The sequence below is a fragment of the Sciurus carolinensis genome, chromosome 7 (assembly GCF_902686445.1).
Source record: "Sciurus carolinensis chromosome 7, mSciCar1.2, whole genome shotgun sequence".
In the NCBI taxonomy this organism is placed as follows: Eukaryota; Metazoa; Chordata; class Mammalia; order Rodentia; family Sciuridae; genus Sciurus; species Sciurus carolinensis.
The window spans coordinates 144,129,133-144,151,171 of record NC_062219.1 but is presented as its reverse complement, the minus strand read 5'-3'; the positions used below and the strand labels follow the sequence as shown (position 1 = coordinate 144,151,171).

The window sequence follows — 22,039 nt, the reverse complement described above, 5'->3', positions numbered from 1 at the left end:
GGCCAGCCCCTCAGCCCCATACTGCCCTGCTCCTGGCGGAGGGTCGAGAGCACGTACTGGTGTAGAGGGAGCTGTCGTCCTCCTCATCCTCCTCCTCCTCCTCCTCCTCCTCTCTGGTGTACAGGCAGGGGGAGTCTTCGTAGTCCGACTCATGAGGCACATTTTCTTTATTGTCATCACATTCGATCACAACAGTTGGCACTTGTCTAATTTCCGGGAGGCCCATAGGTCCTGCTTTTGTGACACCGTCACTCGAGTGCAAACCAGAGCTGTGGTAAGAAGTGGAACAGGGGACTCGCTGCTCAGAGCTGCGGAAAGAGAAGGAGGGAGGAGGAAATGCGTTTTAGCTGAAAGGTCAAGTAAATGCCTTGGCGCAGTTTAAAAGTCCAGCTGGCCAGCCCAGGGTCCACCAGGCAACGTGAATCCGTTTCTCACCTTACCGGTCGTCATTTTAGGACAGTATGGTTCCCTGATCACCATCGCGGTAGTGGCACAGAATGGGAAATGAGAATCCTAAATTCCCTGTGCATGGATGATGGTCATGGTGGGACAACAACGTGGACGAACTTACTGCCACTGACCTGCACACTTGCCAATGGTTAAGATGGCAGATCTGATGAGTACTGACCACAATTTCAGATTTAAAAAAAAAAGAAATCTAATTCTGCAAATATTTCTGATTCCAAGACCCAGAGCGGGTTTACTTGCAGGCTGCGTGTCTCCTGGGGTGGGGGGTAAAGAGCTCCTCCCTGGTGCAGCCAGAGTTACAGAACAGAGAGGCAACGAGTGAGGGTCTAGTTTTCAAAAGCTCTGCAGGGCGATGGGTGGGACCGAGTGTGGGAAAGGTCGTGTGAAATGCTGTGGATGCGGATGCAAAGCAAGAAAGTGCGTGCAGGGTCGGAAGTCTGGAGACCCATTTGTGACACCAGGGCAGATGATCAGGGACCACCCAGGGAATGTTCTCTCCAAGGATGGCATCCGGTGGCAGCGGGTAGCACCGAACTGTTTTTTATTTGTCTGTTTGCTTTTGTAGGCCAGTTTTCTAAGACGGAGGGTGATCTTCTCAAAGCCAACTCAGACCACATGTATTTTTTAATTTAAAAAAGGTGACAACCAGGCTCAGTGGGGCACACCTATAAACCCAGTGGCTCAGGAGCCCGAGGTAGGAGGATCATGAGTTCAAAGCCAGCCTCAGCAACTCAGTGAGACCCTCTCCCTAAATAAAATACAAAAGAGAGCTGGGTGGTCAAGTGCCTCTGGGTTTAATCCCCAGTATCAGGAAAAAAAAGCATGATACATTCACTCTTTAGAAAATTAGGAAATGCATATCATTGAAAATGAGGAAAACAGATCTTTTCTACATAGTTTCTATCTCAGGATCCTATAGCAATTTAGAATCCTTTTAATGATAGGCTTTGCCTGAAGTTCAGCAAGAATAATGAGAATAGGGAGAATAGGGAGACAGAAACACAGTTTTTTTCTTTTTGCTTTTTTTTCAGTTCTGGGGATTGAACCCAGGGACTCATACATGCCAGTTAAACATTCTATCATTGAACTGGACTCCAGTTGTAGTTCAGATTCACTGGAAGTGGAATTTCTATCCTCCATTTAAAGACTTTTAGAACACAGTCAACCCAATGTATCTTACCATCCCAGCATCTGACACTCAAAAAGAAATGGATTTTGAGGTTATACTATATTTCAGTAAATTTTACATTCAAATATTTTATCCAAAAGAAATCTTATGATATATGTACACAAGCAAGTTTTCTTTGAAGCTTTCAATGATGCTTTATATTACTACGACATCTGCTTTAAATTCAATTAACTTTCTTCCTTTCATTGTTTCTAAACATTGTTGCTGTTCTCTTTTTATTCTTCACATAACTCTGCCATGACACAAATAGAAAATCCAGTTAACGCATTATGCGCTCTGATGTTCGAGGCAGTAAACTACATCAACGTGAACACATCAAACCTTCAACCATGGAAGAGGATTAAATGGCATATTTAGAAAAAAATGCAGCATCTCATTAGACAGTCATGGTTGGCGGGGGTCATTCTCCAGATAACTTCACAGCAAGAGCAATGGGAGCAGAAAAGTGGAGTACCTGAGAGATGTTCTCCCGGGTGACAAATGAGTACCTGACTCTAAGTTGGACTTGAAGAGTTATGGAAAATAATATTCCTCCAAGACAGCGCCCCAAGAAAAATGCAGGGACAGTGTGGCTCGGGAGGAGGGAGGGAAATCAGCCAAACATTAAACCTCTCCCAGTGCCTCAATGGGCCCTGAGGGGAAAAGCCAACTCTCATCCCTTCCCACGCTCATCCCCAGCATCTCCACCAAAAGCAAACATTTACCCCTTCCCAACCCCAGAGCATCTTGAAGGAAGGAGGCAAATACTGAAAACATTGGGCCCTGGTCTTTTACCCTTCCCATTGCAGATGAGTCCTGGAAGAAGAAAAGCAAATAGTGAAGCTCTAGGTAACAATGGGTCCCAGAGGAAGGAAGAGCAGCAGGGAACACCGAGTTGGGAGCTTTGCCCAGTGTCGAAGGACTTTTTATAACTACCTTGCAGAGTTAAAATTTTATCCTGCACAACTAGCCCCTGACTGTCCATACTGCACGTCCACAGTCTCCAATGACACTGTAAAACCCAGACTCCTTCAGTAACCCAGGGGCCATCTCCACACCCAGAAAATGAGCCCTCCTATGCCTGATGGATCGACTTCACTGTAGAATAAAGGAAAGCTTGCTGATCCAAGGCCTGCTTTCCATCATTTGTGGGCCATGGGCTTACAGGACTCACTGGGAACTTTCAACCTGCCTCACAAGGTGGCCGTTCTATCAAGAAAGGACAGTTGCTCTCTGTGTTCCAACCACGCTTGGATTCCTACATTGGGCCTTGAGGAGGTGGGAAGGAAGGGGCAGAAGTGAAAGCTTGGTTGGTGTTCTGCCCCATCCCTGTCTTCTCCTCTGCCCTCTTCACAGCTGAATTAGCGGTGGCTCCTATAAAGGCACAGATCTTCCAATACAAAGTGGGGAGCTGGGAATGAAAAACGGGTGGGAAGAATCTTTTGAGGGAAAAAAAAATTTGGATGTAGGTAACCTTCAGTATGAGTCCCTTAAGGCAGAAAGCTCCAAACTGATCCCAAACAAAAGAGCAATGTCATGCAGCCTCCTGGGTGGTCAGTGGTAAAGGAGAGGCTGTGGTTTCTCTTCCCCCAGTAAATATGCATGTGCGAAAATGTCACGGTGACATGGATGCACCTGTACTATTAATATGAGCTATACAAGCTTGTGTTCTAATTATTTACATGCATAAGAAAAATAAATAAAGGCAATTCTTTTAAAACAGGGGAAACGTGAGGCTGTCTTGAATAGAATGGGATTGTTTGAAGGAACCAGCTCGTTGGGGGCCCCCAAAGACATGTTACCAGTCTTGTGACACAGGGATCAGTCATGGAGGTCAAAACCCCCTCATGGAGGTGGGGCCAAGAGAGAAACAGCCTGAGACCTCTGGCCAATCAGGTCCTCTTCCCGGGGTGTGAATCCAGCAGTGCTAGAAGGCCTCATTTTTCTTTGGGAGAAAGATGGGTGTTTCCCAGGAATCTAAGTGAATCCATCAGAAGGGTTTTACAATATTTTATTAATCCATATTCATTGAATGGCAAGTATGTGTCAGGAAAGATGCTGAGAGGAAGACCATCCCCAGATAAACCCACCTGCACTGTAATTATGGAGAACCACAGAAGAGCAAGAGATGGTGGAGGAGTGGGCTGAGAACGAGGTTAGAAAGGTCATGACGGAATCTCAGCTGGAGGAGTCAGAGAGAGGCAAGTCCATGTTTTGCCATTTATGAAATTCTTGACATTAGGCAAATTCATTCTGCCTCTCTGAGACTCAACTTCCTCAATTGCAAAATCGGGCATAACTGGGTGAATCACGCCTTTTTAACAGGGCAGGTGTGTGTGGCCTATGGGACCCTCACTTAGTTGCAGAAATGGCCTTCAGAAGCTCAGTCAGTCCATTCTCCACACTACTGTCAGGGCCACTTTCTAAACTCGGGATCTAGTCGCCTCTGCTGTGAGAACTCTGGACGTTTCTCCAGTCTACTAAAGCCACGCTCCAGGAGTGGCATGGGAATCCAGTCAGCCAGGCCCGAGCTGTGCTACTCAAGGTCAAGCAGCCAGTCCCCTCAAGGTCAGCGTCTGATCTCGGGTGGCCTCCATTCCTGGTGTTGGTGGGCAGGAAGGCAACACCCGGAGGACGTCAGTCTCAGGAATGCCGGTCTCATATAACAGAGCTGTCGAGCAGAAGACAGGACAAGATTGTCCCTGCTAACGAGAAGTCATACCATCAGCCCACGAGCACCATGGTTAAACCTGGCGAGATATCCCACACCTTCTGCAATTTGGTCTAAATTGTTAACTAAGCTCATTCCCCTTCCGAGCCTCTGTCTCCATCAGCTCACCCCTCAGTCGCCGACAGCTGTGCCTCCTACGCTCTTGACCTGGAACGTGCTCCCCCTCCATCTTCACTTCATTTGTTGCTACTGATCTTTTAACACATGTCCAGGTAACTCCTGGCCTGTGCTCACCGGTGTGAGAAGTGTGGGCACCTCTTTGCTTACCACCTTCCCCTCCCCACCAAGTCTGTCGGCTCCGTGGTGGGCAGCGGCTATGCCTCCTTTGTGTTTGTACCTGGTGGCTAGTACCGTCTCGGACACAAAGTGAACACTCAGTAATTGCTTATTGTTTTTGAAGAATGAAAGAAATTTGGGCTAGAATGACTGATATTTAGGTGGATTTATAAATGATTGAAAAGCATATTCAAAAGGTAATAATTAAGGAATTTTTTTTTAACTTTCAGGGGGCATCTCATGATGTGTTACAGGGCTCTGGGTACCCGAGATTGGTTAGCATTTTTATCATTGGCTTAGATAGTGTCCAAATGGGCATTTTTATCAAATGTACAGAACAGAGGCAAAGAAGAGAAAAGGGGAGAGTGGGAAAGGGAACATTTCCTCAATGCATTGTCCACCATTCTAGAAACTTCCACACTCAGCATTCCATTTCATCTTTGTAATAACCCTTCAGGGGAGGTGCTATTATCCCCATTTTATTGAGGTCCAGAAATTGAGGTCCTGAGGGGATCGTTGACCAATCCACAAATACAGGTGGTAAGGGAAAGGGTTTGGATTTGAACTCACTTGGTTACAATATTCAGAATCCAGCGACTGAACTGTGATACTTATGAGACTGTGTCCTTTGGACACAACCCCAACTAACCCCACCCAAGAGAGATGGAGGAAACACCACGCCTTGCCAACAACACAAATGAAACACATTACATTACAAATACTTTAAGTCTTACGAGCCAGGGTAAACAGTGCTCTACCCTGTCATAGTCAACCACTCCTGGCGCACAGAGATGAATGGATTCACCTTGGACACTGGGTTCCAAGTCAGATGGCGAGGCACTCATCCATGCTCCTCGCCAGGGCTGCTCCTGCACTAACGTGGAGGAGCTGTGGCAGCAGAGACTTAGACACTTACTAGCCCGTTCTTTATAGAAGAAGTTTTCCTGACACTGACCCACACCAATGTTTCCTAAGCCTCAATCACACTCACACCCCAGTAAGTAATTTTACATAAGCCATCTTTGAAGTCCATTTATAATAGTCTTACTTTATATTTTTCTTTAAATCAATATTTTTCAAAAATTTAAACCCTGTTACAGCCTTTTATAATCTTTATTCCTTAAAAATTAACATTATTAAAACCTATGATAATCTTTGTTATTATTGGTTTTATATGTGTTTATAACTTAGGGTAAAAGGCATCTTTTTATTTTAGAATATGAGTATTTTAACATTTGTATTATTCACATAAATATGCATAGTTAAAAGAAATATTACAACTTTTATAAAAGGTTGTTTTAAACTCATTTTAGGAGTCACGGATGACATCGTGGTTTGGATAAAGGATGGCTTTTCCAACATCAGCATAATGGCCATCTGGACCAGACAAGTCCGCTTTGGGGGCTGTCCTGAGCTTGTGGTGTGTGTAACATTCCCTCTGGCTGGATGCCAGGAGCATTTCCTCCAATTGTGTCTCTAGACAGTGCCAATTGTCCTCTGGGGTCAAAATGGGAATGACGGGCATAGAACATTCACAATGGCTTTGCTACAGGAGGCATTTTCGGGGTTACACCACTTAAGTCTTTTCAAAAGCAACTTCGGTGTTGACGGCCAGGAATGTGCACCATTCACTGAATGATGGAGAATCATCCCGCTCCTGTGAGACAGGTTCCTGACTTACAGTGCCTCCAGTGGCATTCCGGGGGCTGTACTGACACTTTGCTGTCACCATGGTCCCACTTAGCGAGTGGTCTCTGAAGCGTCACCCCATTGACGAAAGAGCTGGAAACGGCCTTTTGAGGGAACTGCCTTCTCTCATTATTTTGTCCAATTCAGCAGCTTCCTCAACAACACTCTAGTGGCCTAGAGGAGTCACCACATCACCCAGAGTACCTGCCCAGCTCCCTGAGGAGGGCAGATTCGCACAATCACGTCTATTCTAGGCTGTTCCCATCAAAACTCTTTGCATGAAGCATTTGGTTTGTTTTGAATTCAAATGGCCTTCATTCCACCTGGGTTTGTTTACTGGTCCTCTTCCCAGGGCTGACTCATCACTAAAACCACAATTAAACAGAGCATCCCATCCCGACTGCCTGGATGGAGCCCATGTTAATTTTTACTGGATTACTGCAGATAATCACAAAATCGACCTTTCAAATGCATCCAGGTAAGCCTCACAACAGTCCTGAGTGAGAGACTCTTGTGATCTCCCACTTCAAGGAGGAAAATCCCAAGGCATATGGCCAAGGTCACACGGCTGGACAGGAGCAGCTGTTCCTGAATTCAGGCAGTCAACTATAGCTCCCGATCTCTTCCGGATGTCTCTGCAGCTCCTCGTGCAAAAGCAGTGGTCCTGCCATGCTCCTGAGACCTACTCTCCTTCCAGAACCTACCCTCTTTCAACACCACTCCACCCACCCTGGACACTGCCCTCAAATGGGTCTGATCTTGTAATTCTCTCAATGCAAAGAGTTGGGAAGGGCCCCACTGAAACTGGACGGGCCCCATCCTCGTTGGTATGGAGCAGAAGGTGCCTCACGATCTGACCCCCCAACTCCTTTCTACGTTTACGAATTTTAGTTGATACCTAAAAACATAAAAATGGAGAATATTTATGGGGCAGCGTGTGATGTTTTCATACACGTACACTTTGTGTAATGTTGAAACAGGGTAAGCCTATCTATCTCCTCAAACATTTATCATGTTTTTATGGTTAAAAAAAAATATGCTGAGCATAGTGGCTTTTGCTATAATCCCAGCTACTCAGAAGGTGGGGGTGGGAGGATTGCAAGTTTGAGAACAACTTCCACAACGGAGTAAGGCCCTGTCTTCAAACAAAACAAAAGAAAGGAAACAAAACACCTTTCCTGTTCCCCTCTCCTTCCTCCCTCCCTCGCTCCCTTCCTCCCTCCTTTCTCCCTCCCTCCCTTCCTCCCTCCCTCCCTCACTCCATTCCTCCCTCGCTCCCTTCCTCCCTCCCTCCCTTCTTTCCAAGCCGGGGATTGAACCCAGGGCCTTGGGCATGTCAGACAAGCCCTCTACCACTGAGTTACACCCCCAAGCCCCAGCACCCATTTCTTTATGGCAACATTCAAGGTCTTTCTTCCAGCTTTCTGAATATACCGATGGTCCCCTGTGGTCACCTACTGTGCTGAACACACCATCTAACTGCCACTTAGTCCCCACCGGTTCACGCCACTCCCTCCATCTTCATCTCTATCATCGTTCACCATGTTCCAAGTGCTCCAGCCTCGCCAGGCCACTCGCTGCTGCCCGAGTACATTGTGGGCTCCCTGCTTTCTCTCTGAGCTCCTGGGTCACTCTGCCTTCATCTTCCCCCCTGGGGAGCAACCTCTCCGTCCTGCAGGGACTGCTCAGGTGCCATGTCTTGTGAGCAGCCCTTTGTGATTTCCTTCCCAAGAGGAAAGCATCCACAGCCGCTGCTCCCATCTCTGCGAGGGCACCTGTCACATGATGTTATGATCACATGGCTAAGCAGCTACTCCCCTGCCCACAAGGACTGCCAGTCTCCCAAAGACAGAGGCTAATTATTAATTACCTTCATACACCAGGCTCGTTATTGAGCACGCTTTTGAAACTGATGGAAAAGTCAATCAAAATTTGAATTCAAGTAGCTCAGATCAGAGTAGGTCATTTTGCATTCTGCTTTAGTTTGGATCTTAAGTGTTCCCCGGTGTCAATGTGGTAAAGGCTTGCTCCCCAGGGAGGTGCTATTGGGTGGTGGGGGAGTCTGTGGAGGTGATCTTTAGGTCATGATCTGGGGTTATGTCCTTGAAGGGGATTGTGAGACCCTGGTCTCTCTCCCTGGCCATGAAGTGAGAACTTGTGCTTCATCATGTCCCCCTGCCATCATGTGGTGTCTCCCTCAGAGCAATGCAGTGAACTGGTCATGAATTGAAACTACTAAAACTCTGAGCGAAAATAAACCTTTTATCTTCATAAGTGAATTCTATCAGGTATTTGTTACAGTAATGGAACGCTGACTAATGCAATTTCCACCATTTAATTCACTAAAACAACTATTTATGACCCTTAGAGTCTTGCTCTTTTAGGGAATTTGCCTAGTAAAAGGCAAATTAAGGGTCTGAGGAAGAGTGATCCAGTGTCCTCTTTCCTAAGATAATCCAAAGGGCTCAGGTACAGAGATTTATGCAGCAAGAAAGCACTGGTACCTATTTGCTTTCCACTCCAAGACTACATGTGCACAGAAGAGGTAACAGAGAGCCTAAAGTTACAGCATTTTCCGTTTCTTCACTCCCAGGTGTCAGTTCACTCCAATTATCACTGTCCAGAGTCTAGGCTGCTCTGGAAGGTGAGGCTGCTGGGCTAAAAGAGATCTACATGTTTTCTCTTAGGCTAACATCATATAATGAATTGAAACAAACCCCAAAGGCCTTATTCTCTAGGGGAGAAATTCAGATGAGCTTTTATTCTCTACTATCTAGGCAGCTCTAAATAATGTGCGGCTGGTGATAAACATACTAGGGATGCAGAGCACCCAGGATGCTCACCAGACGTTGGACAGGTGCACCACTTTGGAATATTTTAATGCTACTGCTTAAATACACCAAGGGGACCCACACCTCACGATGAAGGAGGAGGAGCTTCTTTCAAAAGAGCCTCAATGGCTAATGCCGATGGTCCTCGAAGTGTCCTATGAAAACGCACTATAAATATTCATCATCTCATTTAATTTCCATATAAACTTGCAGAGTTAAGGAAGGCCAATATTATGATCTTTATTTCATGGTTGAGGACATAAGTCCCTCATAACATCAGTGATCACTTGGCTGTGATCACAGCAGGGAACATGAACTTGAGTCTTCTCACCCCAGGGCCTGTGCTCTTTCCAATAACTATGCTGTCTGCTTCTCAGAGAACCAGCGATGCCCATTATTATCCCCAATACGTATATCCAACGATGAAAAGCAATTCGCACTACAAAATCTTAAAAATGGAGTGTAATAATTTTTATAATGAAAAGCAAGGACAGCAGCTGTTCACCCAACCCACCTACTCTTTTGCAATGACTCTTGCTGGGCCCCTTGATGAGAGGTTATTATGGAACACACAGGTGGGTTCAAATTCTAGATGGGGGTGCAATTGCTTTAGTGTGAGTAGGTGTGCAGAGAGAACAGGCTACAGGACAGAGGAAAGAGTAATCGTCACACCAGATAATGGAGTATCCTCAATAGGAAGGGGCCATTCGACAGGTTTGGTGTCTACTGTGGCCACTTTGATGACATATGTCCTCAAGTACAGAAAGCCACCAACATCTGTCTCCTCCCACTACCCTGATTTATTTTTCTTCAGTGCCCCATCCCTCTTTTACATACTACATCTTTATTGGTTTATTATCTGGTTCTCTCACTAAAAAGTAAGCTCGCCACAAGGATGATGACTTTGTTCTGTCCTTGTTGTCTCCCTAGAGCATGGAACAGCCTGACTACCCTCCTTCCTAGAAGTGAATGAACAGGGAGGAATGGATAGAAGTTTACCTATAACAGGAGGCCTGCTATTCACAGAAGAAACACTAAACACAGAAGCTTGTGGAATGCTTGAGAACAAAATGGCGGTCCTAGGTTGATGTAAGGTGTGCACTTAACACCTCTCCTTCCTCATGTCCCCACGACACAGGGAAGAAAAAGCTTTATCTTTTTCCCATGGTTCCATCTTCATCAAGAAGGACATTTTTAAAAGTCTTCTTTTTGGGAACCCAACTCTCTTCTTTGACTCTGCTCAACCAAGTAGGAAACACAGATGGAGAGCGAGGGTGCCCTCCGCTAGTCATTTCCCTGCCCTGTGCTGGGTTGCGTGTTCCCAAGAACTCTCTAGACTGAGAGGTTAAAGGCTGACTGAGCTTCCTTGTTCATGCTGGGTGAGGGCAAGGCACAGATCTCATTTTAAATAATTCATAAAGAAACAAATGCCAAGACAGCGACAAGATGTGGAGGTCATGCCATCGGCGGGTCCTCCTCTCAGGGAGTTGACGCTGTCATTTGCTCCCTGCCACGCAGAGATCATTGTGACCCGTCATCACTGGTTATCAAACACCTTTGATACTCTTGTAGGGCTCAGGGGCAAGTTTCAAAATTACAAATCACTGTCTTTTTAGAATCCTTAAATCTTCCTCAAAAATACTTGGGACCCACTTTACCATCATTTCTAAAGAAAAACGTGTAATAAAGGGATACTGCTTTCTGGCATCTGGTTTCAAATGCAAAGACTGTTAAAATGAAACAGAAATGGGGGCATGAATCGCCTCCAAGGACAGAGAAAATTTATTATCTACAAATATGACACTGAAAATGAAATTTAGCTTCAATAGAAACGGCTTTTGTCATCTCTCCTGCACGCGTTATGAGGAGGGTTTTCAGAGGGGAGAGAGAACAATCAGCCGTTTTCCTCTCGGAGACCAAGAATGTGTGAGAAATTATGCTCCAAATTACAGTGCCTAAGGCTGAAAAATGACAGAAATAACCACTGAAGCCCAAGAAAATAGTTAATCAGCTTCATTTTAAGAAAGCAGGCAGACATTGTGTGGTTTATCACGGCCTGGGATTAGCCTTCCAAGATAAGGGGCCATTAGAGTTTTTGTTTTTCTGTTGGACTTCAGGCAGCGAAGGCCGTGCCATTCTAAATATAGACCAGGATTCTGAGCCTTCCTGAGCAGAGAGTGTATTTTGAGTTTTTTCTTCCAGAAGTGATAGCGGGTTTCAATTAATTCATTTCCAATCCATTCTCTGTCCTTCTGGGGACCGGTGACCCATATTTCTGAAACATCTCCTAAGGCATACAGAGTCCACCCAAAAGGCCGCCCCTCCAGCATTCTCCATTTCTGAAGAACAAGTCAAACCGTGGTGGCTTTTCTGCTTGACTTTGTCTTTGTCTCTGGACATCTGTGACTGTCCTAGGTCACATTCTGCTAGAGGAGGGGGACCAGAAGGGCAGGACATGGAATGAAGGGGTCCATTCATCAGCTGTGTCTCCTGGTCTCTGGTTCCTCCGCAGTTAAATGCAGCCATGCACCTGCTGACCTCACGGCCTCTGGGAGGTCAGAAGGAAACATGGTGCAGGTTGCTGTGTACGTGTCCCCGTTGGTAGTTGCTGTTGTAAACAGATTGCTTTAAGAACTGGCAATTCATCGTAAACCTGTCATTATGATACAATCACTAATTATCCACTGAAGGAGAGATACTCTCCACTAATTCATTAAAATACTTCCTGTACTATTTTTATATCTTTGATGCTATTTTTATATTTTTATATCTTTAAAACTTTCTGGACAATGGTTTCCAAGAAAACCAAAGAATCCATATTTTTGCATTGGGAAAGGACAGGATTTCTACTGAAGTGAACGTAGGAGTTCAAGAGAAGTTTCTCTCTCTTTTGAAAATACACTTCCTTTCTAAACCTCTCAAGACTTCAAAAGAATAAGGGTTTCTATAGCCTCATTTTTACTTTTTGCTAACTAATTTGCTCGCCAGTCTCGTAGAGGAGGATGAATGAAATCCTACCACCTCTTAGAACAGCTAAACGATGATAAAGAGATGTTTGAAAATTAAAGAACAAACCTAAAGTAAGTGGTTGATAACTCTGGCTTCTAAGAAGTAGAGACAAGTGTCTTACCAGAATTGCATGAGCTGTTGAAGAGATGGTGTTCAATAGAAGAGAACTTTTACCTGGAAACACATTTTGTTTAGCAATGTCTGTGGTCTGCTCTACGATGAACAGAACGCCCAACTTCAAATCAATGCCAGCTCATGAGCAAATAATGTTTAGGTCTCCAGAGTTTCAGGTGCTGGGGCACCAACTCTTGTCTGGCTATTATTTTGGAGGACTTGATTTGCAGGTGAACCATTATAAATGTTAGTCAAGGTAACAATGTGAAAAGAAATCCTGGGGATGGCCCGGCTCAGGACCGGTATTACTCTTTAGAATTTCCTGTAACCCTGGAGGCAATGTGAGAAGTAATTGTCACTGTGTGGATTTATCCTAGGATTATAAACTGTCATTGTACTCTTTGAAAGCTTTGAAAATAATCATGGGATAACGGAGTTTTAGAGATTGAAGGGAATTTATTTTTCTTTTTCGGCTACTGATTTCAATTTCTTCTGCCCAATATAAAATGATTCCTTCTACAATATTCTTGATAAGTAATAACATCATCCCTAGCTAATATATAAATATAAAAAGGAGATATGATAAACAATTACTATACCAGGATTCATTAATGTTATTTTAAAAGACTGTTTTTTGTGCATCTATCACAAAGTTTGACACTGCAGTGTTTGATAGGTGTTGCTAAGAGTCTGAGAAGGTTCTGGAACCTTCCTGGGTCTGGCTGGCCACCATTGTACAAGCCTACCTGCATTAATACAGGTGCACACCTCATGTCCTAAAAGAAGTAACTGCCATTCTATTTCTAAAAACTGTCACATTAGAGTCAACAACATCTAAGTAGGGGTACCGGGTTGGGCAGATTCTTGATAGATGGTCCCGCCTCTCAGCTTTTTCCTATGTAAGTACACCCCTGGGACTGCTGCCAGCCCAATCTTTCTGGAAGATCTCCAGGGTTCCTTCCAATGGAGGTTCATCCTTAAGTCTGGTTACAGTCTTTTGTCATTACTCTCATTCTCTATGACTGGTCTTCTAAAAACCTGGAGAATAACTTCCGATGTCCTCTCTTTTCTTATTGAAAAGCTCATTCACCCATTTGGAGATGGCTCCACTCCATCCTTTGATCTGACCAGATTCCCTCTCTCCCTCTTCATCTGGTCGTTCATTCCTCTTAGCTGTCAGCTCACATGCTGCTTCCCAGAGAAGGCCACCCGAACCCCAGGCCAGTTGCTGCTGACCTCCCACCCTGCCCCCCACCAGCACAGGCCTGCTTGGTCTCCTGGCCAGGGGACGTGGAGTTGGTTCATGGAGCCTGGTCCCGAAAGGGTATCAGTAAAGAACTGTTAGAGGTCTTCTGGTCACTAAGTGCTGCAGCTGAGGGCCAATAGAAACTGAAGCCCTTGTTACAACAGCGTAGAGAGGAGGGACCTTCAAAGGCCATGAGCACTCTGCCCTCGTGAGTGGGTTCATGTCCTTATCACATGGGCATCCTTATCACGGGAGTAGTTTATACAAAAGGAGATTTGGCCCCATCTCTCACCCTCACCCTTTCTCACCTTCTCACTTTCTACCATGGGATGACACAGCAAGGCTCTCACCAGCTGCCAACCCCTGGGACTTCCTGGCCTCCAGAACCGTGAGAAATAAATTTCTTTTCTTTGTAAATTACCCAGTCTGCAGTATTCTGTTACAGGAGCATGAGATGAGCTAAGACACTTGGGAAACACAGGAACCTTCCTCTCTCTTGGCAGAAACTGTTTTTACTTGAGGTTTACAAGTGAGTGAGATTTTTTTTCCCCCAGCAAATGGCAGAACTTTCCTGATCTGCTGATGGAGAGGAAAAGATAGATGAAGAATGAATTTATTAGCCATGTTTACTTCTAAGGACAACAGGTAGCAAATCTATCCTAGGAGATGTAGATGTATCCTTCCTAAAATTTCTTACAGTAAAATTCATTGGGTTTTTGAAAAGAAAGCATCATTAGGAATATCAATTGACTATTGAAATATAAGAATGATAATGGTAACAAAAACTCAATGTATTTTGCCTCACAGATTTCAAGTATTTTCTTCATGTGAATGCCCCTGGTGCCCAAGTGAGCACCTTCCTCTCATCTGCCTAGGATGTATCTCATTCCCCTTCTCCTTTTCTACATGGTTTTTCCTTTCAGGTTTCAGTGTAAAATTCTGAACATTAACTTTCAGGGTTTTTTTTTTTTTTGGGCTGGGGGGGGTGAGGTACAGGGAATTGAAATCAGGGGCACTTAACCACGGAGCCACATCCCCAGCTTTATTTTTTGTATTTAGAGACAGGGTCTCACTGAGTTGCTTAGCTCCTCACCATTGCTGAGGCTGGCTTTGAACCCATGATCCTTCCGCCTCAGCCTCCTGAGCCGCTGGGGTTACAGGCGTGCACCTAACTTTCAGTTTTAAACTCAAGGACACTGCAATACAGCTGGACTATCAATTCTGAGTCCCTACACCTCACCCATCTGCTGGACGAGCCACAGATGATCTTTTCCTCCCATTTTATCCTTGATGGTAGATTTGCTCCAAGAGAATTTAATGAGGGAGCAACTTTTTACCATGCTCCTCATATTGGCAAAAATAAATGGGACTAGTTAGGAAAGGTTCAAAGGGGGGATCAGGAAGAGGCTCAATAAGCGTTTCCGGAATACCTCCTCCATGACAGGTGCGATGATGGATTGAGGTCACGTCCAAGGTGTGCAGATGGTGAGAAGGCTGAGGTGGTGAGACAGGAGTGGAGAAGGAGAAGACCAGGACCAGGGCCACGACCAGGGTGAGAATTCTGCTTTGCCCTCTTGGTGGATGGACGGCCACTGGAGTGTTTTGAGCTGAAGAGTGTGCCCCCACCAAGCCGGTACGTCCAAGTCCTAACCCCCAGCACCTCAGAATGTGATTGCATTTGGAAGTAGGCTCTTTCGAGGGGGTAATTAGCTTAAAATGAGACTGTCAGGGTAGGGCCAATCCAGTATGACTGGCGTCTTTATAAGAATTGATCAGGAAAGAGACACAGAGGGAAGACCACATGAGGACACAACAAGAAGATGGCCACCAGCAAGCCAAGGAGAGAGGCCTCAGAAGAATCCAACCCTGTGACGTCTTGATTTTGGACTTCCGGCTGCCAGCACTATGAGAGAATGTATTTCTGGTGTTTAAGTCACCTTCACTGTGGTACTTTGTTATGGTAGCCTGAGAAAAACAAATAGTCATTATCTGATGTGCATGCGATGGTCTCCGGGATTGTGTGCTTGGGATGGACTCAGGCAGGGCAGAAGGCAAGAGGGAATGAAGCAAGTCAGATGAGCACAATGGCAGCTTAGGCCAGGGGCAGCCGGAGGAGGGGGAAGCGGCTGATCCAGACCTCTTCCCACTGGAGGCCAAATAACAATTGCTGACGATCAGACACGGGAAGAAGAAAGGGGTCCAGGGGCACCTAGAAATGAAGCCACCGAAAGCACCCAGAAACCACTCCAGATGCGGGAACTCACACGAGAGATTTTATTAAGTGGACAGGCAGAGTGTCTGCCCACAGGGTGACAGAGAGAGAGAGAGAGAGAGAGAGAGAGAGAGAGAGAGAGAGAGAGAGAGAGAGAATGGCGGTGGAGCTATTCTTAAGTAGTGGAATTTCGTGGGCTAATAACAACGGACCAATGACTGACTAGGAAACTCAGTGGGTTAACACTCTGGACCAATGACTGCTGAGAATGTTCGCAGGCTGACAAGTGGGCCAGTGGCTGGCTAGGATGTTGGTAGACTGACGATTGGTTGTAAAATGGGGTGTGTGTGTGGCGGGGGCAGAATACTGGTGGCAGCAAAATGGCAGATCTGATGCCAATAGCCACCTTCTACTGCAAAGAAATTCATCCACATGCAGTCCCTTGAGAATCTCCCTGAAAATCCTTCAGGGTCAAACAGGGTCCAGATCTCACTTCCTCTTACCAAGAGGAAGTGAGAGCACAAAGAATTGCCTAAACGAATTAACACCAGAGAGGAAATGAGAGGCTAATCAGGACTGAAAATCCGAGTTCCAGGAGGGAAGCCAACTAGACTACAGAGTTCACAGCAGATATTAAAAATTAAAAAATTGCATAATTGAAATAAAACCTCGCTTTCCAAAAAGATATGAATCACCAATGGAGGGAAACGAAGATGATCCAATTTGGGGAAATAGGCACAAACAAAATCTCCAACAAGACTGGCTCAAACCCATTTGCAATGTGCCTTTTAGGGGCACTGAGGACAAATTTTATGTGCTATGTAATTCTGCTTAATGCTCACTGCTGTTTACTGGACATTTACGATGTGCCAAGCAAGGACCAGACTGACTTGGATGGATTAAATCATTTGAACCTCACAAATAACCCTAATGAGATTGGTGGCATTATTATTGTCCTTGTTCTGCAGATGAGGAATGAAATGCTAAAGGTTCAGGTAGCATGCTTTGGGTTACACAGCTAATAAGCAGTGTGTCTGAGACGCAAATCCTGCTGTAGATTCTGGAACCCATGCACTTGATCACAAGCAGGGGCTGCCTCTAGCTCAGTCTCCCTGCCTTGGGATAAATACATACCCTCTCAGTTGGCTCCAGGTGGTCTCTGGTTCCCTGATTCTATACCTGTTGCCACCCACCAAAATCAGGTTAGCCAAAGATGTAAATAACAATATGGTATTTTTACAGCCACCAAGCAGGCTTCGTTGGGGTAATGATTACAGACTTCATACAAATCAGAACAGATTTAGCATAATCTCTGGGAACAGCCACAAGATGGTAAAGGTCTAGAAGAATTCTTAGATAAAGGATATGATAACTATCTTCAAACATTTGAAAGCCTTATAAGAAAGGGAGATGAGAAATAAGATCAGGGAAATAATAAGATGCAATAGATAGAGCTTGTTTCTTAAGGCAGGAACTCTACCAATCAGGACTTTTTCCAGTACAGAAGGCCATCTGGAGGCTAGGGAGGAGCCCACTCCAATGGAGACCAAGCACGGGTAGGAGTTGGTTGCCATGATGGTCTTCAAAGTCCCTTTCAAGGATAAGATGACTACTTATCAAATGCATGGCCTAAGTCTGGTGTTATTACTGTTAATTTGTGTCTGGGCTGCAGGTGACATCCTGTGAGATTTCACAGCCAGTGACAGCACACACGTGGAAAGTCTGAGGATCTCTACAGGCAGATCGCCAAGGTGTTCAGTCAAGCATCTTCCTTCTCCAGCATTTTGGGGGTGACCAGAAATTGCCAGAGGGATAGAGAAATCATTCTTTTGGTGTGACACTTGGTAAGATCGAGAATGAAATCATGTTGACAGGGAACAGGAAGCACTTTTTTAGTTTAGTGAATGGAAGGGCGACATCCTGAGACAGTGACCGTTCTCTCACCACACAAGAAAGTGGCCTGTGACCTTGTCCTGGTGTCCTGGGAAACACAGGATGCTCAGAAAAAAAATCTCTCTAATCCTTAGCTTTGGGAGGAAGGCGTTCTGTCTCAGCACGGGCGATCTGTCAAAGTGATGTGTGCATCAGTTCCCTAAGCTCCCGCTGGCCCACCAGGAGGAGCCTATGTCCTGACCTGGGGCAGCAGGGGAGGGACATGGAAGGAGGTAACAGGTGGCCTGAGGTGAGGAGACACCCTGGCTCAGCTGCCCAGATTGCGTGGCACCTTCTTTCCTAAATCCTTTCATCTCTTCCCAGTTTCTTCTCTCTGTTTCATTTCAATCCAGAGCCTGACCCAGTGCAGGTCTGACCGACCCACCACTTGGCCTAAACTCAACTCTAATATTCCACAAATACCATCACGGGTATGACCAAATGGCAAGTTTTAAGTGACAACAGATTTAGCAATATCCTACTAATATGGTGTCGTGAATGTCTTCTTCAGATATCTAAAGCTCAGGAGAGACATAAAACCTTGCTAGGTGCAGATTAGACCCAGGGTATGAAATACAGTGGCTGAGAGTTGTGTTCGGAGAGCACTGTGCTGCGGTCGAGAGAGCGATGTCCTTGGGGTGGAGAGACCCAGGCGCCTGGCTCAGCCCCTCAGCTCACTGCCTAGGGCGGCACGTTTCAAAGGTCTAAGCAGACGTCACCGTCCTTACTGTGGATCCCTCTTAATTTTCAATCCATCATAAACCAATGCTTTTGTCAAATGTAATAAAAATGTTCAAAAAGGGAAATGCTTTTTAATCAGAAGATGCAACAGATGTAAAATTATTCAGTCAAAGTCCCATAAAAGTAAGAGTGTGTTCTCGATTTCCCTGCTTAGGTGGTTACAGATGGGGACCAGGCAATTTGTGGAACATTCCTTGAGTAGGTGGTGACAAGGGGACTTCCTCCACCTTCCTTAGTTCTCCAGTGACTCAGGCTCCCTAGGTGGTGTGATGATTACTAAGATGATGAGGAGGATGACCGTGACGATGACTTTGGTGTGTGTGTGTAATAGGTTAAAAGGTGTCGCCCCAATGCTACATTACTGTTGTTCTCATTAATGATAAAAAATACTTGAAAACGATGGCAAGGCGCCAAACTAAATATTGCTTTTCCTTTGGCAGGAAGGGTCGGTATGAACATAAAGTCATCAAGTCAGAATTCCTAAGACGGCAGCTTCCCTCCAAGTCAGTCATTTCCCAAACGCACAATTCTTGGCTGGGAGGCAGGAAACCACATGCAGAGCCCCCACCTGTGAGCTTCCTGCCTTTGGCTCTCTGCTTTGGCAATCTATGGACCCTTCCAATGTCCCCATCTGTAGGACCCAGTGGACAGCAGGCACCACCTTGGGACGTGCTTCCAGGGTCCCATTCAGACACACCCCTCACAACAGAAGGAAACACTGTTTCCTTATGTTAGGCAACTTGGTCCAGCAACGTGCCTGACACCATGTTAGAGATCCCAGGCATTTCCTAGGCACAAGGCGGGATGGTGATGGTGGTATCTGAACACACACGTGTGCACGTTCATACATACACTGGGGTGCACACACACACACGAGGGACTCAGAACCAGACAGAATGAGAGATGAGAGGTCTCCCTGAGTTGGGGACAGCTGGAGTCTCTGCTGCAGGCCTGGCAGTGGGGGTCCTCTGTGCAGGTGTCCCAGATTCTGGCTGCCAAATATTCGAGGTTCAAGTGCATCTAAACCAGCTCTGGTACTCTGCTTCGTCCATCAGCAAGAACAAGGGGCGAGAACAAGGGCGTCGCTCTCCACCCTTCTCCACCCGCCCTCTGCCTCCCTCCACCACCCAGCCGGCTCTCCTCTTTTCCTACTTTACATTTGCACTGGCTTTCGAACGTCACAAAAGTAATAGTCACACAATTAAAAGGAAGCAGGACCAGAAGATATGAAATAGAAAAGCATCTTCTCCCCATTCCTCTGTCTCAGGGTAACCTCCATTCCTAATCACAAGTACGTCCTTTGACAAAATGTTCCTGTTTAGAGAAACATAATATGTGTGTATGTGTGTTGATATGTGTGTTACTATTTCTTTTCAGTAATTGTGGTTATAGTTTGACAAGAACAATATAAATTTTTTTTCTTCCATACTCTCCTTGCCATTCAGCTTTTGGTCTTATTTTACTTTCAAGCCTTTTTTTTTTTTTTAACCTGCAGCAGGGCTAAGCCGCTGCCCCTGCTCCTCCCACTTCCCCTCCCCCCCACGCCCACTCCCCCATTACCTTTCCAGCCTCTGCATGGTCATGGCCAGCGTTTTGTTCAGCTCGTCTATCATCCTGCAGCCCGAGGGGTGCATGGGGAGGGTGCCGGTGGAGGAGGGGAGGTGCTGGCCGTGGCTGCCATACTGCAGCTGGTGCTGGATCTGGGAGGGCAGGACAGTGTGGTGGTGCTGGCCCACACCCTGCTGGCTGCTCTTCTGGGCTGCGTAGGACGCTAGGGAGAGCTCTGGGCCCCCTACAGGCATACAGATCATGACTTTCTTTGGAGGTAGCGGAGGCGACAGTTTCACTGGCAGACAAGGCAATTTCACAGGGGCGCCAGGATCTGTGGCAGAAGGAGGGTGAGAGAAAGATGTGAGATGGGGGCATCGGAAGAAACTCAAGGGCTACGTGCGCTCACCTTGGGGCCATGCCCACGGGGTCCCCGGGCTATAAGGCGTCAACCGAAGCTGTTCAGATGGCATCCACCAGCTTGTTCCTTCCCCAAGTGCAGTGGCTGCTCATAAGCACCCCAGGAAGGGGGTTCGGGATGTCTTTCTGCTCATGGAAGCCCATGGGCTGTCCCAGAAACCTGCGTAGGGCCTGCCATGATGTCCACAGAGTCGCCATTGTTAAAGATCACATCTCTTCAGCCGATGCCTTCCAAAAGGCGAGGGTCAGGAGCCAGCACAAGGCTCACGTCTGCTAACAGTGTGTCCCTCCATGAGGGACTTTACCACTGCCAACCTTAATTCCCTCATCTGCCACCTGGAGATGACCATCCCACTGCAGGTGGTGGCAGAGCTTGGGCAGACACCTGGCGACTGGATGGCAGGCTCACTCACTGCCATCCACAGTGGGCTGTTCAAGGCAAGCAGGCTCCCTGAGGGCACCCTGGGGTTATGCCTCCGGCATTCCTTACGCACTGGGCTGAAGGTAACGTCATGCAACATTTTGTGTGTGAAATGAAACTTGTGCTTGTTGGAATATGAGAAGTGTCACTGTGCCAGGGGGCACTCAAAATTTTTTGGTTTTTGGAGCAGAAGCCAAAGTTTGGTTCCGTGACAAGTGCCACCAAAGCTCCCCAGAGATGTGCCACATTTCGGGGGGCTTGGGAGTCAGAGCAGCCTCCAGGGCATGCTGGGGGAGACCCTGCAGTCCTCTGTACCCCACATTCCTGGAGATCACCCAGCACTGGAGCCGGAGTGGCTGAACCCTGTGGGCTGCAGGTTTCTGTGGGGAAAGCATGGCTTGGAGAGGCGTGGACGGGGGAGCAGGGTGCCTGGACTTCACGCCTTGTGTTCCACTTGGGGAACATAACAAGGTTCGCCTCTTGATCTCTGAGGCCTTAGACTTCTCCGCTCGCCTGTCTGTCTTGGGTGTGGCCTCTAACTCCACAGTCCTGCCAAATGACATTCCTAGAGCATAAATCTGACCACATTCATGACTAAAGCTACCTGGCACCTTCTATGGCTGTGTGCTATTTGGGTCATCCTTTAGGCTCACACTGTATCAAGTTTGCTTTGGTTCCCCCAGTTGAAAAAAATCCTTTCTGGAAAGTCTTGAGAAGTCTGTCCATGTGAACTGGACTTATATCCCACAAATTCAGTGTTCACCCTCAAGGAAGTCCACCGGGTGGGCTTTGTGCTCAGCCATGTTCTCCAGGAGAGCTGCAGTCCTTCCTGGCCACCTCCCGGATCCTGCTCCCCCATCCACTGAGAAACTGGAGGTGAGAGTTCAAGAGCCCTCTCCTCCACCAGGGATCCAGCCCCAAGCAAGCACCTCGCTCCTGCTCACTGAGTGCCCTGAACTGCTTGATGAAGTTTCCTGAGCCTCCAGGCCTTCGAATGTCACACTCCTCTGGTTTGGTGTGGAACAGCTTCTCTGTTCTGTCTTCTTGGTCTACTCCCACTCTTCCTTCCAGATCCAGTTCACAATCAAGCGCCCCTGAAAACCTTCCTTGGCCTTCATGTCACTATCCACTCTGTACTGGGGATGTGCACTATGTCAGGGTTAATAATAATGGCAGTAATGATGGTGACAGTCACAGTTATGACCAAGCCCTAGGCAGATGGAGTCCCTTATC

General features: G+C 46.5%; 1 protein-coding gene across 7 annotated transcripts in view; it reads right to left on the bottom strand.

Annotated features, from left to right (window-relative positions):
- Phactr1 (phosphatase and actin regulator 1) overlaps nt 1–22,039 on the bottom strand; it is a 501,682-nt gene that overhangs the window by 44,572 nt on the left and 435,071 nt on the right. For all 7 annotated transcript variants that reach the window (XM_047557907.1, XM_047557912.1, XM_047557911.1 and 4 more), the window contains 2 exons: nt 19,978–20,299; nt 58–308 (listed from right to left, as the gene is read on the bottom strand). In XM_047557907.1, coding sequence (XP_047413863.1) covers nt 58–308; nt 19,978–20,299 — 573 coding nt within the window. The remainder of the gene's footprint in view (nt 1–57; nt 309–19,977; nt 20,300–22,039) is intronic.